The sequence below is a fragment of the Dromiciops gliroides genome, chromosome 4 (genome assembly GCF_019393635.1).
Source record: "Dromiciops gliroides isolate mDroGli1 chromosome 4, mDroGli1.pri, whole genome shotgun sequence".
Lineage (NCBI taxonomy): Eukaryota > Metazoa > Chordata > Mammalia > Microbiotheria > Microbiotheriidae > Dromiciops > Dromiciops gliroides.
In genome coordinates, this window is record NC_057864.1 from 36,195,090 (window position 1) to 36,215,299 (window position 20,210).

General features: G+C 37.0%; 1 protein-coding gene across 1 annotated transcript in view; it reads left to right on the top strand.

Annotated features, from left to right (window-relative positions):
* Positions 1 to 20,210, top strand: part of HFM1 (helicase for meiosis 1) — a 112,797-nt gene that overhangs the window by 33,029 nt on the left and 59,558 nt on the right. The window contains exons 14-20 of the mRNA XM_044003107.1: positions 1,182 to 1,283; positions 2,668 to 2,813; positions 3,537 to 3,631; positions 4,700 to 4,833; positions 8,387 to 8,434; positions 12,401 to 12,481; positions 19,517 to 19,608. Coding sequence (XP_043859042.1) covers positions 1,182 to 1,283; positions 2,668 to 2,813; positions 3,537 to 3,631; positions 4,700 to 4,833; positions 8,387 to 8,434; positions 12,401 to 12,481; positions 19,517 to 19,608 — 698 coding nt within the window. The remainder of the gene's footprint in view (positions 1 to 1,181; positions 1,284 to 2,667; positions 2,814 to 3,536; positions 3,632 to 4,699; positions 4,834 to 8,386; positions 8,435 to 12,400; positions 12,482 to 19,516; positions 19,609 to 20,210) is intronic.

Sequence of the window (20,210 nt, forward strand, 5' to 3'; positions counted from 1 at the left end):
TGGGGAGTTGGGGAGGGTGAGGATTTCAGAATGATTCCAAATATGCCTTTTTGTTGTTCTTAACGTTCTTCACCAGGCTTAGCTTATCCTGAACTCAGACTCAGAATATTCTTACAGGACTAAACCATACTTTCGTATTCATCTTCCATTATTTATTCTTGCTTCCTTTTATTGTAAGTCTTTTTAGAAATCTGTTCATTAATTATTTCTCTGTGTATCCATGTTGACCTCTTTAGATAATTTCCATTTATCTTCCTCTTTGAGACTGATATCTTCTGTCTTCAAAATTTCTTCTTTAAAAGCTTCCTTTCCTTCATGGGCTGTTTCTTACTGTAGGATGTGAGATCATGGGATCTTAGCCAGACTGCCTCTGAAGACTTTAACAGCTTCTTTCCCCAAGTCTTTGGGGCTTGTCATTTACCTAACTTTTTTTTCCCTCCATTATTACACATTTTAAGTTTGAGCATTCAATTTCCTGAAAGGTTTCCATTATTTCTACTTCAGTAGCCCATTCTTCTTTGTTGATAAGAATCAGATCTGGAATTGACATTCTCCTTATTGGTGCTTTAACCTTTCAAATTGTGAAATTGTCATTAAAATAAGGAATTATGAGTTGTTCTTCTTTGGAGGGCAAGAAAACTCTAGCAGATATTTGGATAATTGCATTCCTCTATAACTACCAGGCTTATAATCTCTTTCCCAAATTCCTCATCTATTTTTCTTTCTGTACAATTTATGTACTCCAGGGACAATATTGCTTCTGCTGAAATTTATCCAAATGTGTCCTACTGTGCTTCTCCCTCGTGGTTTCTGAATTTTCTCACAAAAGTATTATCTTCTTAATTTTTGGTCATATTCTGTTTCTCCTGTTATCTATTCGGTTCCATCTGAACCAGGTTATCTCTTTCACTACCATTTTCCAGTAATGGGGTACCATTCTACCAAGTCTCTTTGTAACTTTTTGGTTTAAAATTATTTCCTTGCCTTAGGACCCACTGTTTGTTATCCATACTTTGTACATATGTGTTTAAACATTTGAGGCTAAAGATTTTATTGTTGATGCCTTATCTTCATTTATTGCTGAGATAATTTAGGGGGCAACTTTTCAGATGTGGGATAAAATTAATGAAGTTCTTATTGAAATGCAGTAATAAACAGCAGATCAAATATTTTATTCATAGATCTCTTAACATGTGGTGTTGGTTACCATCATGCTGGTATGGAGCTATCAGAAAGAAAAATTGTCGAGGGAGCATTTACAGTTGGAGACTTACCAGTCCTTTGTAAGTAAACATTACTGTAGTTATGAGAAGACATTTGAGAAAATCCTGTCTGTTTGAGAAAGGAAAGCTGTGGTTCTGATAATCTCCTTTTTTGTTCCATTTTTGTCAAGGAATCCTCAACAATTCATATATATTCAAATATTTACATGTAGAGACTGGCTAAATGCTAATTATATTGTAGCAAGGTTTAGGACATTGGCCTACCTCATTTGTAGGTTACCCCTAATACTGCCATTTGACTCCTTCCTGTATTTAATCCTACCACTCTGAGCCCTAAGGGAATACAGGGTTATGTTTGGATTATTTTTTATTAAACAATAAAATTGCAACCTATTTCTCATTAATTAGTTAGTTTGAGGCCCCACTGCAATTCAACTTCTTTTCCCAGTAGAAGTTACTTATCTCTCTATAGTAAATCCCTTAACTCTTAAAGTTAAGTAAATGATAAAGTTACTTAATATATAACTTAACTGTGAAATTAATAATAAAATAAACACATAAATAATTATTTGCAGTATTTTAACTATAAAGCATTACTATGGAATCACCTCAAACACTTAATATAATGACAGATGACTTCCTTTCATTTCTGCAAACAATTCTTTGATTCAGTTCACTTCGGATATCAAATAACATCTCTCAAGAGTCTTCTTCATGTTTTTTCTTAAGACAAATTAAATTCAATTTCTCAGGAAATGTTATTTTAGTCTTTTTTTCTTTTCCTTCTCTAGCTTTCACAAGTAACAGTCTTTCTAGAATATATCTGTAAAATGCAAATTTGTCACAGACTCTTCATAAAATTATTTTACAGTATTTCTTCATAAAATAACAGTTAAGGGGGCAGCTAGGTGGCACAGTGGATAAAACACAGGCCCTGGATTCAGGAGGACCTGAGTTCAAATCCAGCCTCAGACACTTGACACTTACTAGCTGTGTGACCTTGGGCAAGTCACTTAACCCTCATTGCTCCACAAAAAAATAAAAATAAAATAACAGTTAAGACAGTTTGAACATGAAAGAAATTTCCCCTCTTTTTTTTCTCTCTCTTTTCATGGCTTCCATATAAAAATGTATATATCGAAATTAAACCCACACATGCTCTCCTTGACTCTGTAGGGAGAATCACCTCTTAGAATGACGATTGTGACTATAACTGCCATCCAAAACTATTCTTCTCAACATTACATTTGACCCTTAAGGATACAGCAGCAGCATATGTAATCTCTTTTGGAGTGAAATAGTTGTTATAGCATCCTCTAATGAAAACTTGAAAAGTAACAGTTTAATAGATAACTTTTTGATTTGTGCAATTTTATAAATTTGAAATATCTTTGTAAAATGTAATTATGTAGTTATAAAATTATCATGCCTTAATTTGATACAGTTACTACCAGTACCTTAGCTATGGGAGTAAATTTGCCAGCCCATCTAGTAGTTATAAAGTCTACAATGCACTATGCTGGAGGAATGTTTGAAGAGTACAGTGAATCAGATATTCTGCAAATGATTGGTAGGGCTGGCCGTCCTCAAGTAAGTGATTCTGTTTTTATTTATGCAGTTTTAAAGAAGACTCAGTTCCACTTATTTTTCAATGTGCAAAAGATTTAAAAGATTAGATTTTTAGATTATTCGTATGTATTTGTCATGGTATTGTTTGATAAATTTAATTGAAAAAGTATGGATTAAAAAAAAAAGAAAAAGTATGGATTAAGGCAAGATTGGAATTTTTTTAAGTGTTTTCAACCTAGTGACTCTCAAACTTACCTGCTTGTTCCCTAAAAAAAAGACAATAATCCTAGGTTCTCTCTTCCTTCATTCTTTATCTAAATTGAGGGATAGTGACAACAGTAAGAGATTCCCATGGTGGAATAGGAAATAAAAGTAGGTTTTTTAGCATTATAGGAAAAAAACGACTTTGTTTTACAGGGAATTATTGCACTTTAGTCTGCTGCTTTTCTTAGAAATTCAACATTGGAACTGAACAATGACACTGAAGCTCACAAGGCATATTTGGTTCCCTGCACACACATATGTATTTGATCATTGCCATCTTCCATTCAGAGAGCCCACAGACCTTGTACAAAGGTATAAGAGTTTCAGATAATGTACCATGCATAGAAATGTTTGCTAGGAGCTCTTGATCACTTAACCAGGACTAACTGAAAGTGAGATCAGATTGTTTTTGGAATTGGGCTGCATTATTATGGAGTTTTAACATGAGAATTTTCTGCTGCATCTCTGGCTCTTTTGTAGTTCGACACTACAGCCACTGCAGTTATCATGACTAGGTTAAGTACAAGGGAGAAGTATGCGCAGATGCTAACTGGCACCGATACCATAGAGAGCAGGTATGGTGGAGACAAACAGACTTTCAAAAAATAGTCATATTGAAAGTTGATTTCTTTCTTATGTATTCAACTGTAACTTTGTTTTGAAATAGAAATTTATCAAGTTTTTGAGAATTAAGTTTATTCTGCTTTACAGACTTAAGAGGTTTTAGCAGTTCTTCAGGGAATTTTAGAATTCCTTGTTCTATTTATTTATTTATTTATCCATTCATTCATTTATATATCTATCTACTTATTTATTTAATTTTTGCAGGACAATGAGGGTTAAGTGACTTGCCCAAGGTCACACAGCTAGTAAGTGTCAAGTGTCTAAGGCCAGATTTGAACTCAGGTCCTCCTGAATCCAGGGCCGGTGCTTTATCCACTTTGCCACCTAGCTGCTCTAAAGAATGTTTATACATTACAGTAACTTTCTATCTTTTTTTGTTTTGCGGGACAATGAGGGTTAAGTGCCTTGCCCAGGGTCACACAGCTAATGCGAGTCAAGTATCTGAGGTCAGATTTGAACTCAGGTCCTCCTGAGTCCAGGGCCGGTGCTTTATCCACTGTACTACCTAGGTGTCCCCCTTGTTCAATTTAGTTGAATACTAAACTACAAAAAGGATAATCCATGTGTTCTCCTGGGAATTTGGTAGTGAGTACAAGCCAGTAATTTCGTCGAGTATTTTTGCCCCACTCTTGTGGGGCAAGTTGTGCCTCATAGGATATCATAGATCTAGCCACTAAAAAAGAAAAAAAAATTTTCTTAATTTCTTTACATATCTGTAAGATTTTTAAAAACTATACAGTATTTGTAACTTACTAACAAAATATCTGGTGTAAATCTAAGGTGTTTTTTTAAATTACCCTGGATTTTTCCTTTACAACAATATGTCCACGCAGGACAGCAGAATCCTCCAACTATTTAGTTGAACAGACTCTTCACTTTTAACAATTAATTTTGGTTTTTGATTTTTGAACTTTCATTGAAGTAACAATAATGAATACATTGTAATTGCTAACATTAAAAATAGGATTTTTGTCTCTGTAACTTGTGTTGTTAATGGAGAGTTTTATCTTTTTACTTAGTTTGCACAGGCACCTAATTGAACATTTAAATGCAGAAATAGTACTGCATACCATCACAGATGTCAATGTAGCTTTGGAATGGATACGATCAACCTTGCTTTACATCAGAGCCTTGAAAAATCCAGCTCATTATGGTTTGTTATTACGAATAAAATATAATAAATACTTATAGCTCTGACTTTTAAGTTAGTATGTCTATTCCTATTATAGAGAATAGATTTTGATTTTATTTATACATTGCACACATTTGGGAAGAGTGGTAATCAAACATGATAAAGAAATTGGTATTACCTAATTTTCCTTATTCATTCAATTCAAATAATGTTTGAAATAGTAACACTAAAAGGGAAGTAGACTTTTTTGGGAAAAAAATCCAACTTTAATATTATCAAATGTTATTAAAAGGAACATCTTTTAACATTCTCATGTCTTTTCTTTGTTTTCAGCATCACCATGGAGTTCCAACTTTATGGATGTTATTTTTCAGTTAATATATGACATCAAAACATATGCTTATCATATATGCATCAGAGCATGTTTTCTGTTAACATTTTGTTTTATTTTATATTTAGTGACTCTTAGAATATTCTTTTATGTGGTAAATGGGATAAAATGAAAATACTTGTTTTGCTGAATATCAATTAACAACCTGGCATGTGGTAATGGGGTAGATATTGTGGACTATTATGGACTACAGCATTCTTAGAAAATATGAAATTTGCTGTTTGCAACTAAAAAGAGAACAGCAGTTTGCCATATGTATATTCATTCATTCTTCAAACATTTATTGAGCATCTACCATTTTCAGGGTGTTGTGCTAGGTGCTGTATGTGACACAAATCATAAGACAAGAGATCATAACTCTGAAGCTGCAGAACATGGACAACTAGTCCAACTCTGTCATTTGACAGATAAGAAAACTGAGTCCCAGAGAGGTGAAGTGACATGCCCAAGGTCATATAGGTTATGACAGAGTAGGGATTCTCTCCATTTCATCACACTGCCCAAGAAAGGATAAACAATTGGCTTCACCTACAGGGTGCTTACAATCTCAGGACAGGATTGGGGGCAGGTAGAGATAATATTTTTACACAAACATATATAACTGTCCATGTACAATAAGAGACATAACAAAGAATTCCAGGAATGAAACTAGTGAGGACTTCTCAAGACTCCAAGATGTCACAGAATTAGCACTGGAACATGCTCACTGTGAAGATGAATTAGGAAGAAGAACTTCTTGGACCAAAAAGCCACTCCATCATTAGGCAGACCAAGACAGTGGAGTACAAGCAGCAACCCAGCTGAACTCTTCCTGTATTCCCTTCCAAACAACTTTAAAATAACTCCTCAAATCAAATTTTGGAACAGCAGAGCCAATAAGAGATCAGAGTATGATATTTATCCAGCCTAAGACAACTTAGGAATTCAGTAAGATAGGTTTGTGACACTGAGGTGGGCACTGGCCCAGAGCACAGAGCAGCAGTACCAGTAGTAGACTTTGGAGGTGGCTACATCAGTGGCAGCAGCAGCAGAAACTTTAGGACCTCTCAGCCCAGAGACAGTAAGAGGGGGTTGCATAGCTGGTAAGAGAAAGATTACAGGGGACTCTTTGCTAGCACTGGGTACAGCTGACATTGATTGGCAACTCTATTGCCCATATATAGTTCCGGGTCACAGTTCCAGGGCAGAGAGAAACACTTGTGGTTGGTCACAAGTAAACAAGGGACCCTGGTCAGAATTCCAGGGTGAAGAAGAGCACAAATACTTGTGGTTTCAGGGGAGCAGGGGATCTTCCTATGTAAAGACCATAGTGCAGACCAAGAGAGCAGTGATCAAACTTCTCCTTGGATCACACCACCTTGGAAGCACTGAAAACCTGCATTCTTCTTCCTCTTCCCCCTCCCCCCCCCCAAAAAAAAACCTAGCTCTGAAAACAACAGCACAAAAAAGGCCTAAAATTTGGAACAGTGCCTTCCCACCCCAAAGTGAGCGTAGCCTAACTTTAACATAAATTTTAAAGTCAAGAAATAGGCTAGAAAAATAAGCAAACAACAACAAAAAAAAACTTGATCATAAAAAATTACTATAGTAACAGGAAAAATCAAGGTATAAATTCAGAAGAGGACAATACTGTGAAAATAGCCAGAAGCAAATCCTCAAAGAAAAATGCTAATTGGACACAAGTCCAACAAGAATTCCTGGAAGAGTAAAAGAAAGAGATAAAAATGATAGAGGAAAAATAGGGAAAAGAAATGAGAGTGTTGTCAGAAATTTATGAAAAGAAAATTAACAGCTTGGTGAAAGAAGAACAAAAGAAATACCAAAGAAAATAACACCTTAAAAAACAAAATTGGCCTACTGGTAAAAGAGGTACAAAAATTTACTTGAATACCTCCTTAAAAAGCAGAATTGGCCAAAAGGAAAAGGAGGTACAAAAATCCACTGAAGAAAAGAACATCTTAAAAAGCAGAATTGGCCAAATGGAAAAAGATATAAAAGCTCACTGAAGAAAATAATTCCTTAAAAAATAGAATTGGTCACGTGGAACCTAAGGACTCTATTAAGACATCAAGAAACAATAAAACAAAGTCAAAAGAATGAAAAATAGAAGAATATGTGCACTTTCTCATCAAAAAACACCTGACCTGGAAAATAGATTGAGGAGAGATAATATAAGAATTATTGGACTACTTGAAAGCCATGATCAAAAAAATAAAAGAGCTAAGCTACAGACACATTATCTCTTGTTGGGCTCATATGTAAAGCCTCTCCACTGAAGAGACTTTTTCTTTTGCTCTGAGTTTCAGGAGCCTAGGATACTTCTGAAGAAGGACCTAGTAGTACATCTTCAGGTACTCTCAATGCTTCAGGGACCCAGGATTTTATGCAACCTTTCTGACTTGTTAAATAGTCTTTAAAGGTCACTATAGCTTAAAAATTCATAATCTGATGATGAGCTTCTGCACACTAGGAGGGTCCTAGGACACCAAACATATAACCAGTGGGCCTGTACTTGAAGCTTTTCCAATGGGGAAGGGGAGGAAGAGGGCGGTGGGGTGACCAGAGCATGAGTTTTTTTTAGATAATACTGTGTCACTTACATACTGGATGAGCCATCTGAAGATGTTAGTGGAGTCTCCAGTACAACTGTTGTTTTATGGTACCTGAAAAACCAGCTAATAATATTTCTAATAATATAAACTTAAGTGTTGCATATTTTATATTTTAATAAGGGCTGCAAATTACTTCAAGGAAAAAGAAATCATCAAAAAGAGAGTGGGCATAATAGCTAGAGTCCTGCATTTAGAATCAGAAGGATTGGGTTTTAATCCTACTTTGGCATTTATTCCTTGTTTGACCTTAGGTTGCTTAACCTGCTGGGCCTCAGTTTTCTTAGGCACAATCATGAAATAAATGATTTCTTAGATTGCTTCCAACTCTAAGTCCTCTGATCAAATTCTGAAAGAAAGTTAGGTCATATTAAAGGGATCTCATAGTTGTTATTTTTCTTTAAATTTAAACCTGTGTTAAATTCAATAAGATTGAACATATTCTTTATCACATAATAAACCTATTAAGTAAACCTTTTTTTCCATAGATAACTGAGTTTTAAGCTTAACTCATATAAAAAAATGAAGGTATTATATTTTATCTTTTTTTTAACCTTCCTTTTACCACCTGCAGGTTTTGCATCTGGATTAGACAAAAATGGAATTGAATCAAAGTTACAAGGTTAGTAGTTTGTAGCACAGGGGATAGAGTGCCAGGCCTGGTGTCAGGAAGACTCATCTGGCCACAGACACTTCTGGCCAAGTCACTTAACCCTGCTTGTCTCAGTTTCCTTATCTGTACAGTAGACTGGAGAAGGAGATAGCAAACCACTCCAAGTATCTTTGTTAAGAAAACCCCATGGGGCAGCTAGGTGGCACAGTGGATAGAGCACCAGCCCTGGAGTCAGGAGTACCTGAGTTCAAATCCGGCCTCAGAAACTTAACACTTACTAGCTGTGTGACCCTGGGCAAGTCATTTAACACCAATTGCCTCACTAAAAAAAAAAAAGAAAGAAAGAAAGAAAAAAAGAAAACCCCAAATGGGGTCACAAAGAGTAGGCCGTGACTGAAATGACTGAACAACAGCAAAGTTTGAAGGCCAGGAGGTAGTTGCATGTAATTTTGTCTTTTTAAACAAAAGTACATTCCGTGAGTTTTTATGAACTGGGCAATCTTATCTGGACTTCAGTGTTTGTTTATGGATTGACTGGTGAAATACCAGTGTATAGAAATCCAGGTGAGGAAAGGTCTTCTTCCAGTGGAGGGAGGTAACTTTTCTGTAACTTTATGGTGTTACAGAGCTGCCTCAGGCATCGAGGGCTTCAGAGGCTTTCCCAGGGTCACAGAATGAGTATGTATTAGAGCTGGATGCTAAGGCAGGTCCTTTATTCATTACAACAGCCCAAAGTTTAAATAGTACCATGAATTACTGAAAAGGTCTTTATTTGTTCTTTAAATTACCTTAATAGTGACCATATATCTTTAAAAATAAGAATACCTCTATTTGTATGTAAATAAAGCTTTGTTCATGTGCATTTTCTGAACAGGGTATACTATTTTTTTAAACTTCCCCAATTTTTTTATATAAAATTCTCTTTAAAAATCTGACTGGGGGGGCAGCTAGGTTGCACAGTGGATAGAGCACCGGCCCTGGATTCAGGAGGACCTGAGTTCAAATCCGACCTCAGACCCTTGACACTTACTAGCTGTGTGAACCTGGGCAAGTCACTTAACCCCAATTGCCTCACCAAAAAACAAACAAACAAACAAACAAAAAATCTGACTGGTGAAGGTGGCCAACACCTTTATTTTTTGATAATTTAATTTTCATTGCAAATACAGTACTGAACTGAATTTTAATTCCTTTTCCCCATATGCTCAAATCATGAATGTGTATCACACCCCAGTTATCAACCAAAGTACTTATTTAGCAACAATATTAATATCAAGAAAACTATTCATTTTAGTTTAGCCAATATGTAAAAATGTTTCATGCTACTAAGAATAAGCAGGCAGCTTTCATTTGTTTTTTTGTATGTTTGTTTTACAAGGCTTAGAATAACTCTTGTTCAAAAGAATAGCAATTAGCCGTACCCAAATTAGTAATTTTGGGGCAGTAATTAGTCTTCTGGCTTATGATTTCTTTTTTCATTTTCCTCTGGGCCTCAAGTTCCCATTTGTAGAATGAAGGGATTGGGTTAGGCTGTCTTTGAAGCCATTTCCTGCTCTGACAATCCAAGTTCTAGAGTTGTGCCTTTTCATTTATTTTCAACCTGGTTGTACATTTATATACAGTATACATATAGCAACTAAACATGCAGTGTTAGGAATAAAAGAATAAGATTGTCAAGTACAGAAAGCTTCTGTGTGTGGAAATTAAATATACTGTTACCACATTCAAAATGCTAGTGTTAAGAGAGAGGCTTCACACTGGCTTCATAGAGTAGATGTGTATATCATGCTTTTCCTTCATGTAGTTGTTATATAGTCACAGCTTACCTAGGGTCACTTTAACTTGTTTAATGTCTTGTTTTAATAGACTTTTCCTATATTGAATATAGTCACTACAGTAAAACTTCATGATTCTGTAGATGAGGCAGTCCAAGCAGGAGAAAATCTAGATCATTGAGAGGGATGACCTGCCCCTTGCCCCTGGTGCTGTGAGTAGGAGGGAGACTCTGGCTGGTTCCTCCTCCATCACAGTCTCCTTGTCTTGTTCCTGTCAAGTAGAATGTAAATTCTTCCCGGGCAGGGAGCTTGTTGTTTTATCTCTGTCTCCTCAGCACTGAGCAAACACAGTGGGCTCCTAATCACTGTTAAATGAGTGAACTACAGTTGGCGAACAAGAGGATTTAGTTTGGTGAAATACGTAAAGGACTTAACTTCCGTCTTCAAGTTCCTTTTCAGTGCATTTCCAGTGTATTTTGAATTTCACTTGTTGAAGTGGGGAGAATTAATTGGGGAAAAGGAAAGTAGAGCAAGGATAGAGTTCAGATTGTGAATGAATGAATGAGCATTTATTAAATGCTTACTATGTGCCAGGCATTGTGCAAATGCTAGAGCTACAAATGCAGAAAGAACAGACCCTGCCCTGACGGAGTTTATGGGAGTGGTGGCCAAGGAAGGGAGCTTTGATCTGGGGACTCAGGGAGTAGTGACAGATAAGGCAGTAGATGGACAGACTAACAAGTGAAAACATTTAAAATGATCATCATAGTGTTTTAGAACCTTGGGAGCATTTAACCTAACTGCTGCACTGTATAGGTAAGGACACTGAGACCCCGAGAAGTGACACAAGTAGCAGAACTGGGATTAAAACCCAGGTTGCTTCCTTAGCAACTGGCTCAGTGCCACTGCTTCTGTCTTCTCGGCCTCTTTTCACATATCTCTCAGAAATGGTCAGATTTGGGCCTTTTTTGAAATGAAGATATACATTTAAAACAGCAGGACATCACTTAGCACTAAGCTTTATCTTTTCACAAGTACACTTAAAATAGATTCTTGCTGTATTGTTTCTTTGACCCAAGTCAGTAGCAGTGCTTGGGATTCAGCTTGTCTCCTTTTGTTATTTGCCATCTCATGGATGGACAGTTTTCATTTTTAATGTTTCAGTTGCATATTTTCTTCTTGTACTCAATGCAGAAGATTTATCCTCTCCCCATATTATTATTTACATGTTATAAGTTAAATTTGAATATTATAACTTGTCACTGGGAATCTCCCTTGCAGAACTGAATGGATTGAAACCTATTTGAATGAAACAGTTTCCATATGAATCCATCTCTGTCCATCTGTAATAATTTATTCCTTTCAAAAACATCTGGATACTGTGCGTAGAACTAAACAAAAACCTCCAAGGTTAAAAAAACCTAAACAAAGCATATGTAGAGCCCCTTAAATATGGTCAGATGTAAGCAAATAGAAGACTCCTGTTAATAAGATTCCAGTAAAAATTCCTCTGTAATATAGGTGTATATTAAATGTAAAACCATGCTAGTGAAATGCTGATCTTGGAATTCAAAGTTGTCATCACCATGGCAATTAAATTGCAGTTATACACATAATACTTTTAATCATGTATTCTGTCAGTCTTATGTCAATTTATTCATCAAAATTAACAATTACATATACAGTTCATAATTTGACATTTTTTTCTCTGAATTCTGTATACTCAAAGGATTTTACAGCTGTGAGCTATTTCAGAGATCATCAGAGATGCAATTAGGCAACAGTGTGGTAGAGTGGATAGAGCACTGGACTTGGACTCAAAAAGACCTGGGTTTAAATCCTGCCTCAGACACTTATTTAAACATGTGACTCTGGGCATATCACTTAACCTCTGTCTGCTTCAGTTTCCCTATCTGGGAAATTGAGACAATAATAACACAATTCCCAGGGCTGTGAGGATCAAATGATAAAACATATGTAAAACCCATTGTAAACCTCAAAGAGCTATGTGTTACCTATTAGTAATAGCAGTATTAATAAATAAAATTTTTCTTGGTATTTAAATAGTTTCTTCACTTTGATATATTATAGTTTCACAATTTAATTGTATGTAAAATTCAATTTCCTATGTATTTTTATTGATAAAATTTTGTTTAGATTCCTGCTTTTACAATAAAATATATTTTCATTACCTTAACAGACTTATGTTTGAAGAATTTGAATGACTTATCTTCTGTTGACTTGATAAAGATGGACGAAGATGTTAATTTCAAATCAACTGGTAATATTTACTTTATCATTATATATTTCATACCTTGACATAGTTACAAGAATGGATAAATATACAGTTGATACATGACTTAGAATTTTTTCTGGGGTATTCTATCCATTAATATAAACTTTAAATTAATGCTACCCAAAGACCAAACTAGAAGTTTATTAAGCTAATTTCAGCCAATGTTATGATCTCAATTCTCCATATGCTATCCTCAAAAGCAATGTTGTATAGATCTTACGTATAGGGCAGACTTGGATAGAGAGTTATTGAAACCTGTTTGCAAAGCTGATTAAAGCTATCAGTTGAGTAGCAGATTGATAGTTTTAAGGTTCCTTAGTGCTTATGCCCTCCTCTCTGCCAGATATTTTTGCATGAATTGGAATTACCAAAGCCTCTGATTGTACCAGTGCTACTGTTCCCTATCAGGGAATGTCTGTGTTGAAAGGAATTTCAGAGATTATCTCTCAACCTGTATCTGTACAGCAATCCCTCTACATTTTTTATAAGTTGTGATATGACCTTAACTCGAATCCACTATCTCCCATGGCAACTTGTTCTACCCTTGGACAACTCTAATCTTAAGAAGGTTTTCTATACATCAAACTCAAATATTGGCAACTTCTACCTGTGAATCCTAGTTCTTTTTGACCCAGAATGCAAAGCAAGTCTAGCTTCTTTTCCATATGACAGTGCTTCTGAAAGCAGATATCATATTCTACATGTTCTCTTCTTCAGACTCAGTGTCCCTGTTCCCTTCAACTGATTCTCATATGTCACGGTCTCTAGTTCTCTCACCATCCAGATCATCACCCTCTGAATAACCCTTCACTTTTTGATGTCCTTAAAGTGTGCGCTTTATAGATATTAGTGTAGATCCCGAGTACCACCCTCCAGTTGTGGTCAGACAAGGCAGAATATAGTGAGACTATTACTTTGCTCGTTTGGAACGTTCTGCTTCCTCTTACTCTGGCCACAATTTTGAATCAGATTGACTTTGCAGCTGCCTAGCCACACCTTTCCCATTGTATACATGTGCAGTTGGTGAATACAGTGATTCCCTAATAAATTTATGTTCAGAGCTCTGAATCTTCTTTCTCGTTTGACTTTCTGCTCATGCTTATTCTCTGCTGTTTGTTTTTCTCTCGGCTAATCTGACCCAGTTCTCCCAGCTCCCTGTCTTTCCTGATACCTAACCCATTCCTAGGCTCCTTGCATTTATGCTTATTCTGTCATCCTCTGTTTCTTTTATTCTTTATTTACCCATCACTTTCCTCAGGCACATAGAGTGCCCTGCTCCTCCTACCTGTTCCCTCTCCATCTGTTCCAGGCATACTAATTGGTAATGCCCCTTTCTCAGAAATGTCATTTATCATTCACTTCTTTTCTTAAAATTCTCTGTATTTTCCTCCCAATAATAGTAACTCTCAATGGAGGCACTAAGGTGCAGTGGAAATGCTGCATAATCCTAGTGCAGAGGGCCTCGTCCTATGTTATCACCTATCCCTTTGATGTCCTTCCACCTTCCCTTTGAATCCATGATCTGCTCTCAGTTCTAGCCAAGCTTTCCATGTACCCAACCACTTCTTCCCTCGATTAGGGATTTACTCCCACAAAGTACAGCCCTGTCTTATAGAAGTGTCCACACAATCCCCCTCCCCTAGCAGAGTTGCAACACCACTTCCATGCTTCACCCCGCCTCCTGTGACATGTTTCATGTTGCTGTCCAGTCATTCCCTTCTGCCTTTACCCAACTCCCACTGCATCCTTTGTGACCACCCTCTGCCCAGAAATGTTCTTTCCTCACTCTCCTCCCCCCACCCTATGAATGCATGAGGGATATTAAAAGTCTCTCTCAACCTCTCCTCCTGAGTCTGGACCAGTCATTCCTTGGGATGGCTTCCCATCATAATGAGTGGCATTCCTCCATATTCTCTTTCTCCCTATAATATTGATTTATTAAAGAGGGGTGAACCATTTCCTTTCAAAATGCCACTTCACTTCTATCTCTTCTTGATTTTCCCCTTTTACTTATTAGATTCTTTAGTCTTTTGATATTCCCATTGTCTTCTCACTGTTAATCAATGTCAAATTTCTTTTTTAAAGAAAATTAAGCAACAAGCAAAAATATCCCCACAGCCTACATTTATATCTTTGTCTATCCCTAGCTATGTGAAAAAACCAACCTTCATTTAATTTGAACGTATTTAGCTTTCTTCTTTTGGTCTTGCTATATTGAGTACTGTGCTCACCCCTGGGTTCTTTTGTGAATGATTGATTCAGAATTTTCCCTTTTACTAGATATCCCTTTGACACTTAGGCTTAGCTTTGCAAGGGATGTTCTTTTTGTGTGCCAAGTGTTGTTCTTGACTGTTTGGGATAGTAGAGTCCCTCCTTTCCATTTGATTTCTGGTTATCACAAAGTAGTCATGGTTGGTTCACAAAATTTGAGAAATGTTCCTCTAGCATAACTGACGAATGGTCTTGCCTTCGCCCAGAGGACTAGGAAGGGGCTCCTTCTGCAAAGCCCATTCCAAGAACAAGTCTGATTATTCCTCTGAATGACAGCCCTTTAGATACTCAGATATAGTTCTTCTTCCCCCACACCCACTCGAGTCTTCTCTAAGCTAAATACGCTCAGTTCCTTCAGCAGATAGACGGCATGGACTCAAGGCCCTGCACCATCCCAGGCGTCTACTCTAGACACTCTGCAGGTTAGCAGTGTCCTTCTTCAAACCATGACACCCATAAGTGAATACAGTAGTACAGCTGAGGTCTGACCAAGGGAGAGCACAAAGAGACCATCACCTCTTTTTTCCTAGACACTGTGCTGCCCTCTTCCCTTTTCTGAAAATTGGAACAACTTGTGCTCTTCTCTGGTGCCGTGGCACAGCTTCTATTCTCTATAATCTTTCAGATAACACTGACAGTCACTCGGCAGTCAAATCCACTAGTTCTTTCAGTACCTAAGCATGTAGTACGATGTTTTTGAAGTTTTTTGCTAACCTTAAAAAATAAACAACAACCCACCATCATTTCAATGGAAGTTACTGTTACTATTCAGAGGCACAGGGAAAATGAATTTGCTGATACATAGAAGCCACTTCAGTATAATCTTTTGTATACAGGGATCCAAAGACAATAACAAGTCATTTACTAATATGATATTTTATGGTTTGAAAAGCATTTTATTCATAACTCTTCTGTGAGGCAGATGTTATTAGAAAATTAAGGTACAGGAGATGAAATATTTGCCCAGTGTCCCATCTGCTAATAAATGGATATCTCTAGGCAATCAGGCATGGGCAAGAGCTCTGTGCTTCTACCAGTAGAACAAAATATACATTCAAAGAACTATAAAAGATAGGAACAAATAATGAATGACCTCTTCAATGTTGTTGTTTGTCCTTTGTTCTCAAAGAGGATCATGACATAAGAGGTGATGTCATGACTTGCAGTGACCTGGATTTAAGTGACAGAGGGCTGTGCACGGCCACCAACCTCACTCTCTCCTCCAGAGCCATCTGGATCCAGTAGCAAGATATATATTAGGACTACTTGATATGGCCCCAGATGTTTTAAGGCATTTGGGTTAAGTGACTTTCCCGGGGTTACACATCTAGTATCAGGTGAGATTTGAACTCAGGTCCTCTCAACTTCAGGGCTAGTGCTAAAACACAGTCACATCAATGACTTGGTTACAAATCAAAAAGCCAAAGTACTAACTTTGATTTAACTTTTCCAAGTTCCAAGTGACTTCAGATAATATAAAGGCAAATAAAAGTCATGTTTTCATGAGCAAGTTAAGATATCTCATTTAACCTGGAAAACAAACTTTATCTTGGATAGTTATATTTTTAAAACATGTAATTTTCAGAGAAGTAATTTAAATTCGTCCAGGGAAGCTAGGTGCTTTCTTACTATCACCTTACTTAAGAATCAATTCCCTTTTAGTCATTTTTTGCCATTGGAAGAGAAAACAGAGGCAAAATATGTTGGTTTTCACTTCTCTTGTCTTTATGAAGTACATAGTAACATGTTCTTTCACTTATCATCTCATCATTGCTGAATTTCCTGCATTTTGGAAATCTTCTATCACTTGATGAGGTGAGGGGAGAGCTTAGCCCTAAGAAATCTCTCATTCCACCATCTTTCAGTGATTCTGACACAGTAGAAAGCACTTGATAAACCATAAATCCATATGTAAATATTATTAAATGTTTCTTTTTTTTTTACTATTCTGTCTTTGTCTTCTAATCCTGAGTTCCATTCCACCAAGTCTGGGTGACACTATGAGATTGTATTTAGTTTTTTAACTTTAAACTTTTTTTTCAAAATTAGCAAGCATTTAATTTCTTCCCCTTCCTAACTCCCCCATGGGGGAGAAAAAAAGAAAACCACCTTTGTAACAAATATGCATAGTCAAACAAAACAAATCTTTACATTAGTCATGTCCAGAAGTGTATATTCCATTCTACACCTTTAATCTATCACCTCTCTTTTAGGAGTTAAGTAGCCTGCTTCATCTTTGGCCTTCTGAAATCATGGTTGGTCCCAGCCTTGATATGTAATTGTATTTACCTTGAAATAAAATTTCAAGTTCACCCAGTTCCTTATAGCTTATAATCATCTGGTGCCATAAATAATCTTCTGGATCTGCTTACCTGTTATTTCTAACTGAGAACTGCTGAGTTTCTTTTCTGATAGGAGGCTTCTTTCCCTCTTTCATTTGTTATTTTCCATACTATTACATTTTTCAATTTTATTCAGACATTTTTCTCCACGCCCTGAAATTTTAATTTAAAGCCCTCTTTAATAGAAATAGGTTAATCTCTTCTCATCAAGTACATATTTTCTTGTTTTGAGATGAACGCCTTCCTTTACCATTCAGTCCCCATCCCCGGGTTCAGCTATGAAAACAAAATCTCATTGAAGTATCATTCAAGCAGTCAGCTGGCCAATGCCTAATTCTCTGTGACTTGTCCATTTGCAAAGTTCTGACCTTCAGGTCCTTCAGCTTTTGACTCAGAATGTTGTGGGCAATCATTTATTCTGTTGTGAATCGAGAGAAGTGGATTCCATTAGTGCATTTGATGAATGTCCCATTTAACTGAGGTGTGGTTTATACATAACCCTTCAGTAAGGAGTCACCCACCCCTCCATATTTTCCTCTTGGAGGAGTTAACGGCATTACTTCCACTTGCTAATGAGTCTGTATTTCCTATATTGCTTCTTCAGAGCTTCAATTTCTTCTTTTCTTTCAACAGGGTCGCACTCTTGCATTTGCCAGCTTCATTTTGGGGTGTGATTACATTCCACCCTTATGTAGTCAGGTGGTGAAGTAGATAGAGCTCTGAGCCTGGAGTCAGGAAGACCCAAGTTCACATCTAGCCATAGACATTTACTAGCTGTGGGACCCTGGGCTAGTCACTTAACTGATGTCTGCTTCAGTGTCCTCCACTGCAAAATGGGAATAATAATAGCACCTACCTCCCAGGTCTTTTATCAGGATCAAAGGAGAAAATACTTGTAAAAGTGCTTAATGCAGTGCCCAGCACGCAGGAGTCCTAGCACAGTGTTGTTGTTCAGGCATTTCAGTTGCATCTGACTTTGTGGCCTCATTTGGAGTTTTCTTGGCCAAGATGCTGAAGTGCTTTGCCATTTCTTTTTCCATCTCATTGATAAATACTTGTTCCCTTACCCCCTACATTTTTTGTTTGTTTGTTTGTTTGTTTTTAATTATAAACGTATTTTATTATTTTCAAGTTACATGTAGAGAGTTTTCAACATTTGTTTTTATAAGATTTCTAGTTTCAAATTTTTCTCCCTCCCTCCCCTCACTCCCTACACGTTTTTCCCCCCGATTTTTTGCCTTTTGTTATTTCTTTCATGCTATTAAGAAACCTTTCTTACTCTCCATGTAGCCAACCCACAGAGAGGCTTTTCTCTCATACTTGTAGGGAAACTAGGTTGTCCTGGTAGGGTCCATAAATTGGTGACCACCCCCAGAAGGTCACTCCATCCCTTATCCTTCCTGAGTCTCAAGGCAAATTAACGATCCTTTAGGGCCCTCCCTAGATAAAGTGGAAAGGCCATGCTGATTTTCTGCAGTTCCAAAACCTGGGCTTCTGTGCTTTTCTCTTCCTCATTCCTCCCCACCCTCTTACCCACATCTTATTGCTACCCCCTCCACCTTTGCAGGTATATTAGTAATTAATATTAGTAAATAGTCATTAATGAGCTGATCAAGGGGTTGATATCAACCCACATTATCAAGATCATGTGGTCTAGTAGAGAGAGAGCCAGAAAGACCAGGGATCCAGTCCTGCTTCTATCACATACTGACTGTTCTCCCTGGGTACTCCCGACACCAATAATAACATTGTAGATCCAGGGTCTTTCCCCATCAGGGGAAATTCCTTCCTCCTTTCCCAAACACTGTAGCAGCTAGAAACATGCCTCATCCTGGGGACAGCTTTCTTAACCTCTTCCTAGGTGTTTTCAGTGCCTCTTTAACAAGTTCACCTAGAGGACTGTAACCCCACCTAGCTGGACTCTTTTTTTCCAATGATTCCTCACTCCAGTACTCAAGAGCTTTCTCTATATACACACATATCCATGTACATGTGCACACATATATGTATGTGCATGCATACACACGTGTATGTATATATACATATTAGTTACATCTTGCATTTGATAATATCACCTAGGAACCCTGAGTGACTTGTTTTTAAAATCACATCTACACGTTTCAGAGAAGCATTAGGGATTTCCCATTAGCTGCTTCTCTTTGATAGTAAAGGAAGTAGGACTGCTTCTCTGACTTTAATTCTAACTAGTAAGGAGGGTGCTGGGTAGTGATGCTAAAAGGATGGGAATGTTGGGGAGAAAGTGTAGTTTTTTACTTCCTTTATGTCCTCCCAGCCTTGCTCTGCTAGGCACATGGTAGGTGCCTAAATAAATGCTTATTGAATTGCTTTAAAGTCATGTTGTTCTATCTTCTTAACAAAATGCTTAGTTTTCCATCTTTTCTTGCAGAGGCGGGAAGATTAATGGCATGGTATTATATTACATTTGAGACAGTGAAGAAATTTTGTACAATTAAGGGAAGAGAAACTTTATCAGAACTGGTAATTTTATATTAACAATAAAACAAGCCTATAAATGTGATACAGAATCACTTAAGACACAGTTATGCACAATATTACCTTTTGTTTGCTTTGTTCAATTCACTTCTTAGTAAAGAAGCAAAATATTATATTTATACATATATACATATATATATATATGCACATTGATTGCAATTTTTCCTTCAAAAACCCAAAGTTTTTCCTCTTCTAAAAGAGTCTTTACATAAGTAAGCCATCCTTATGGTGGGATGAAGGAGCATGTTATTTTATTCACTCCCAGTATCCTGCCCTTGCCTAGCAATGGCAGCTTGAAGAGGGCTGAAAATGACAAACTAGTAATAGCAAAGTTGATCAAGGAGCAGATGTTGATGGGGGACATTGTGCTGAAGACAGCAGGAATGGGGTTGGAAACAACAGTAGGAGCAACGTGGAGGGGAGGATGTATGGTTGCAGTTGTTGTAAGCTCCTTCACTGGTTCTGTCGACTTCTTAGGGATATAGATATATTTTTAAAAGAGATACCTATGCTATTCTCATCCTGAACAGTTCATAAGTCTTTCTTTGCCATGGAAAGAATTACGTTGCAAACAGGATTAGCATGTC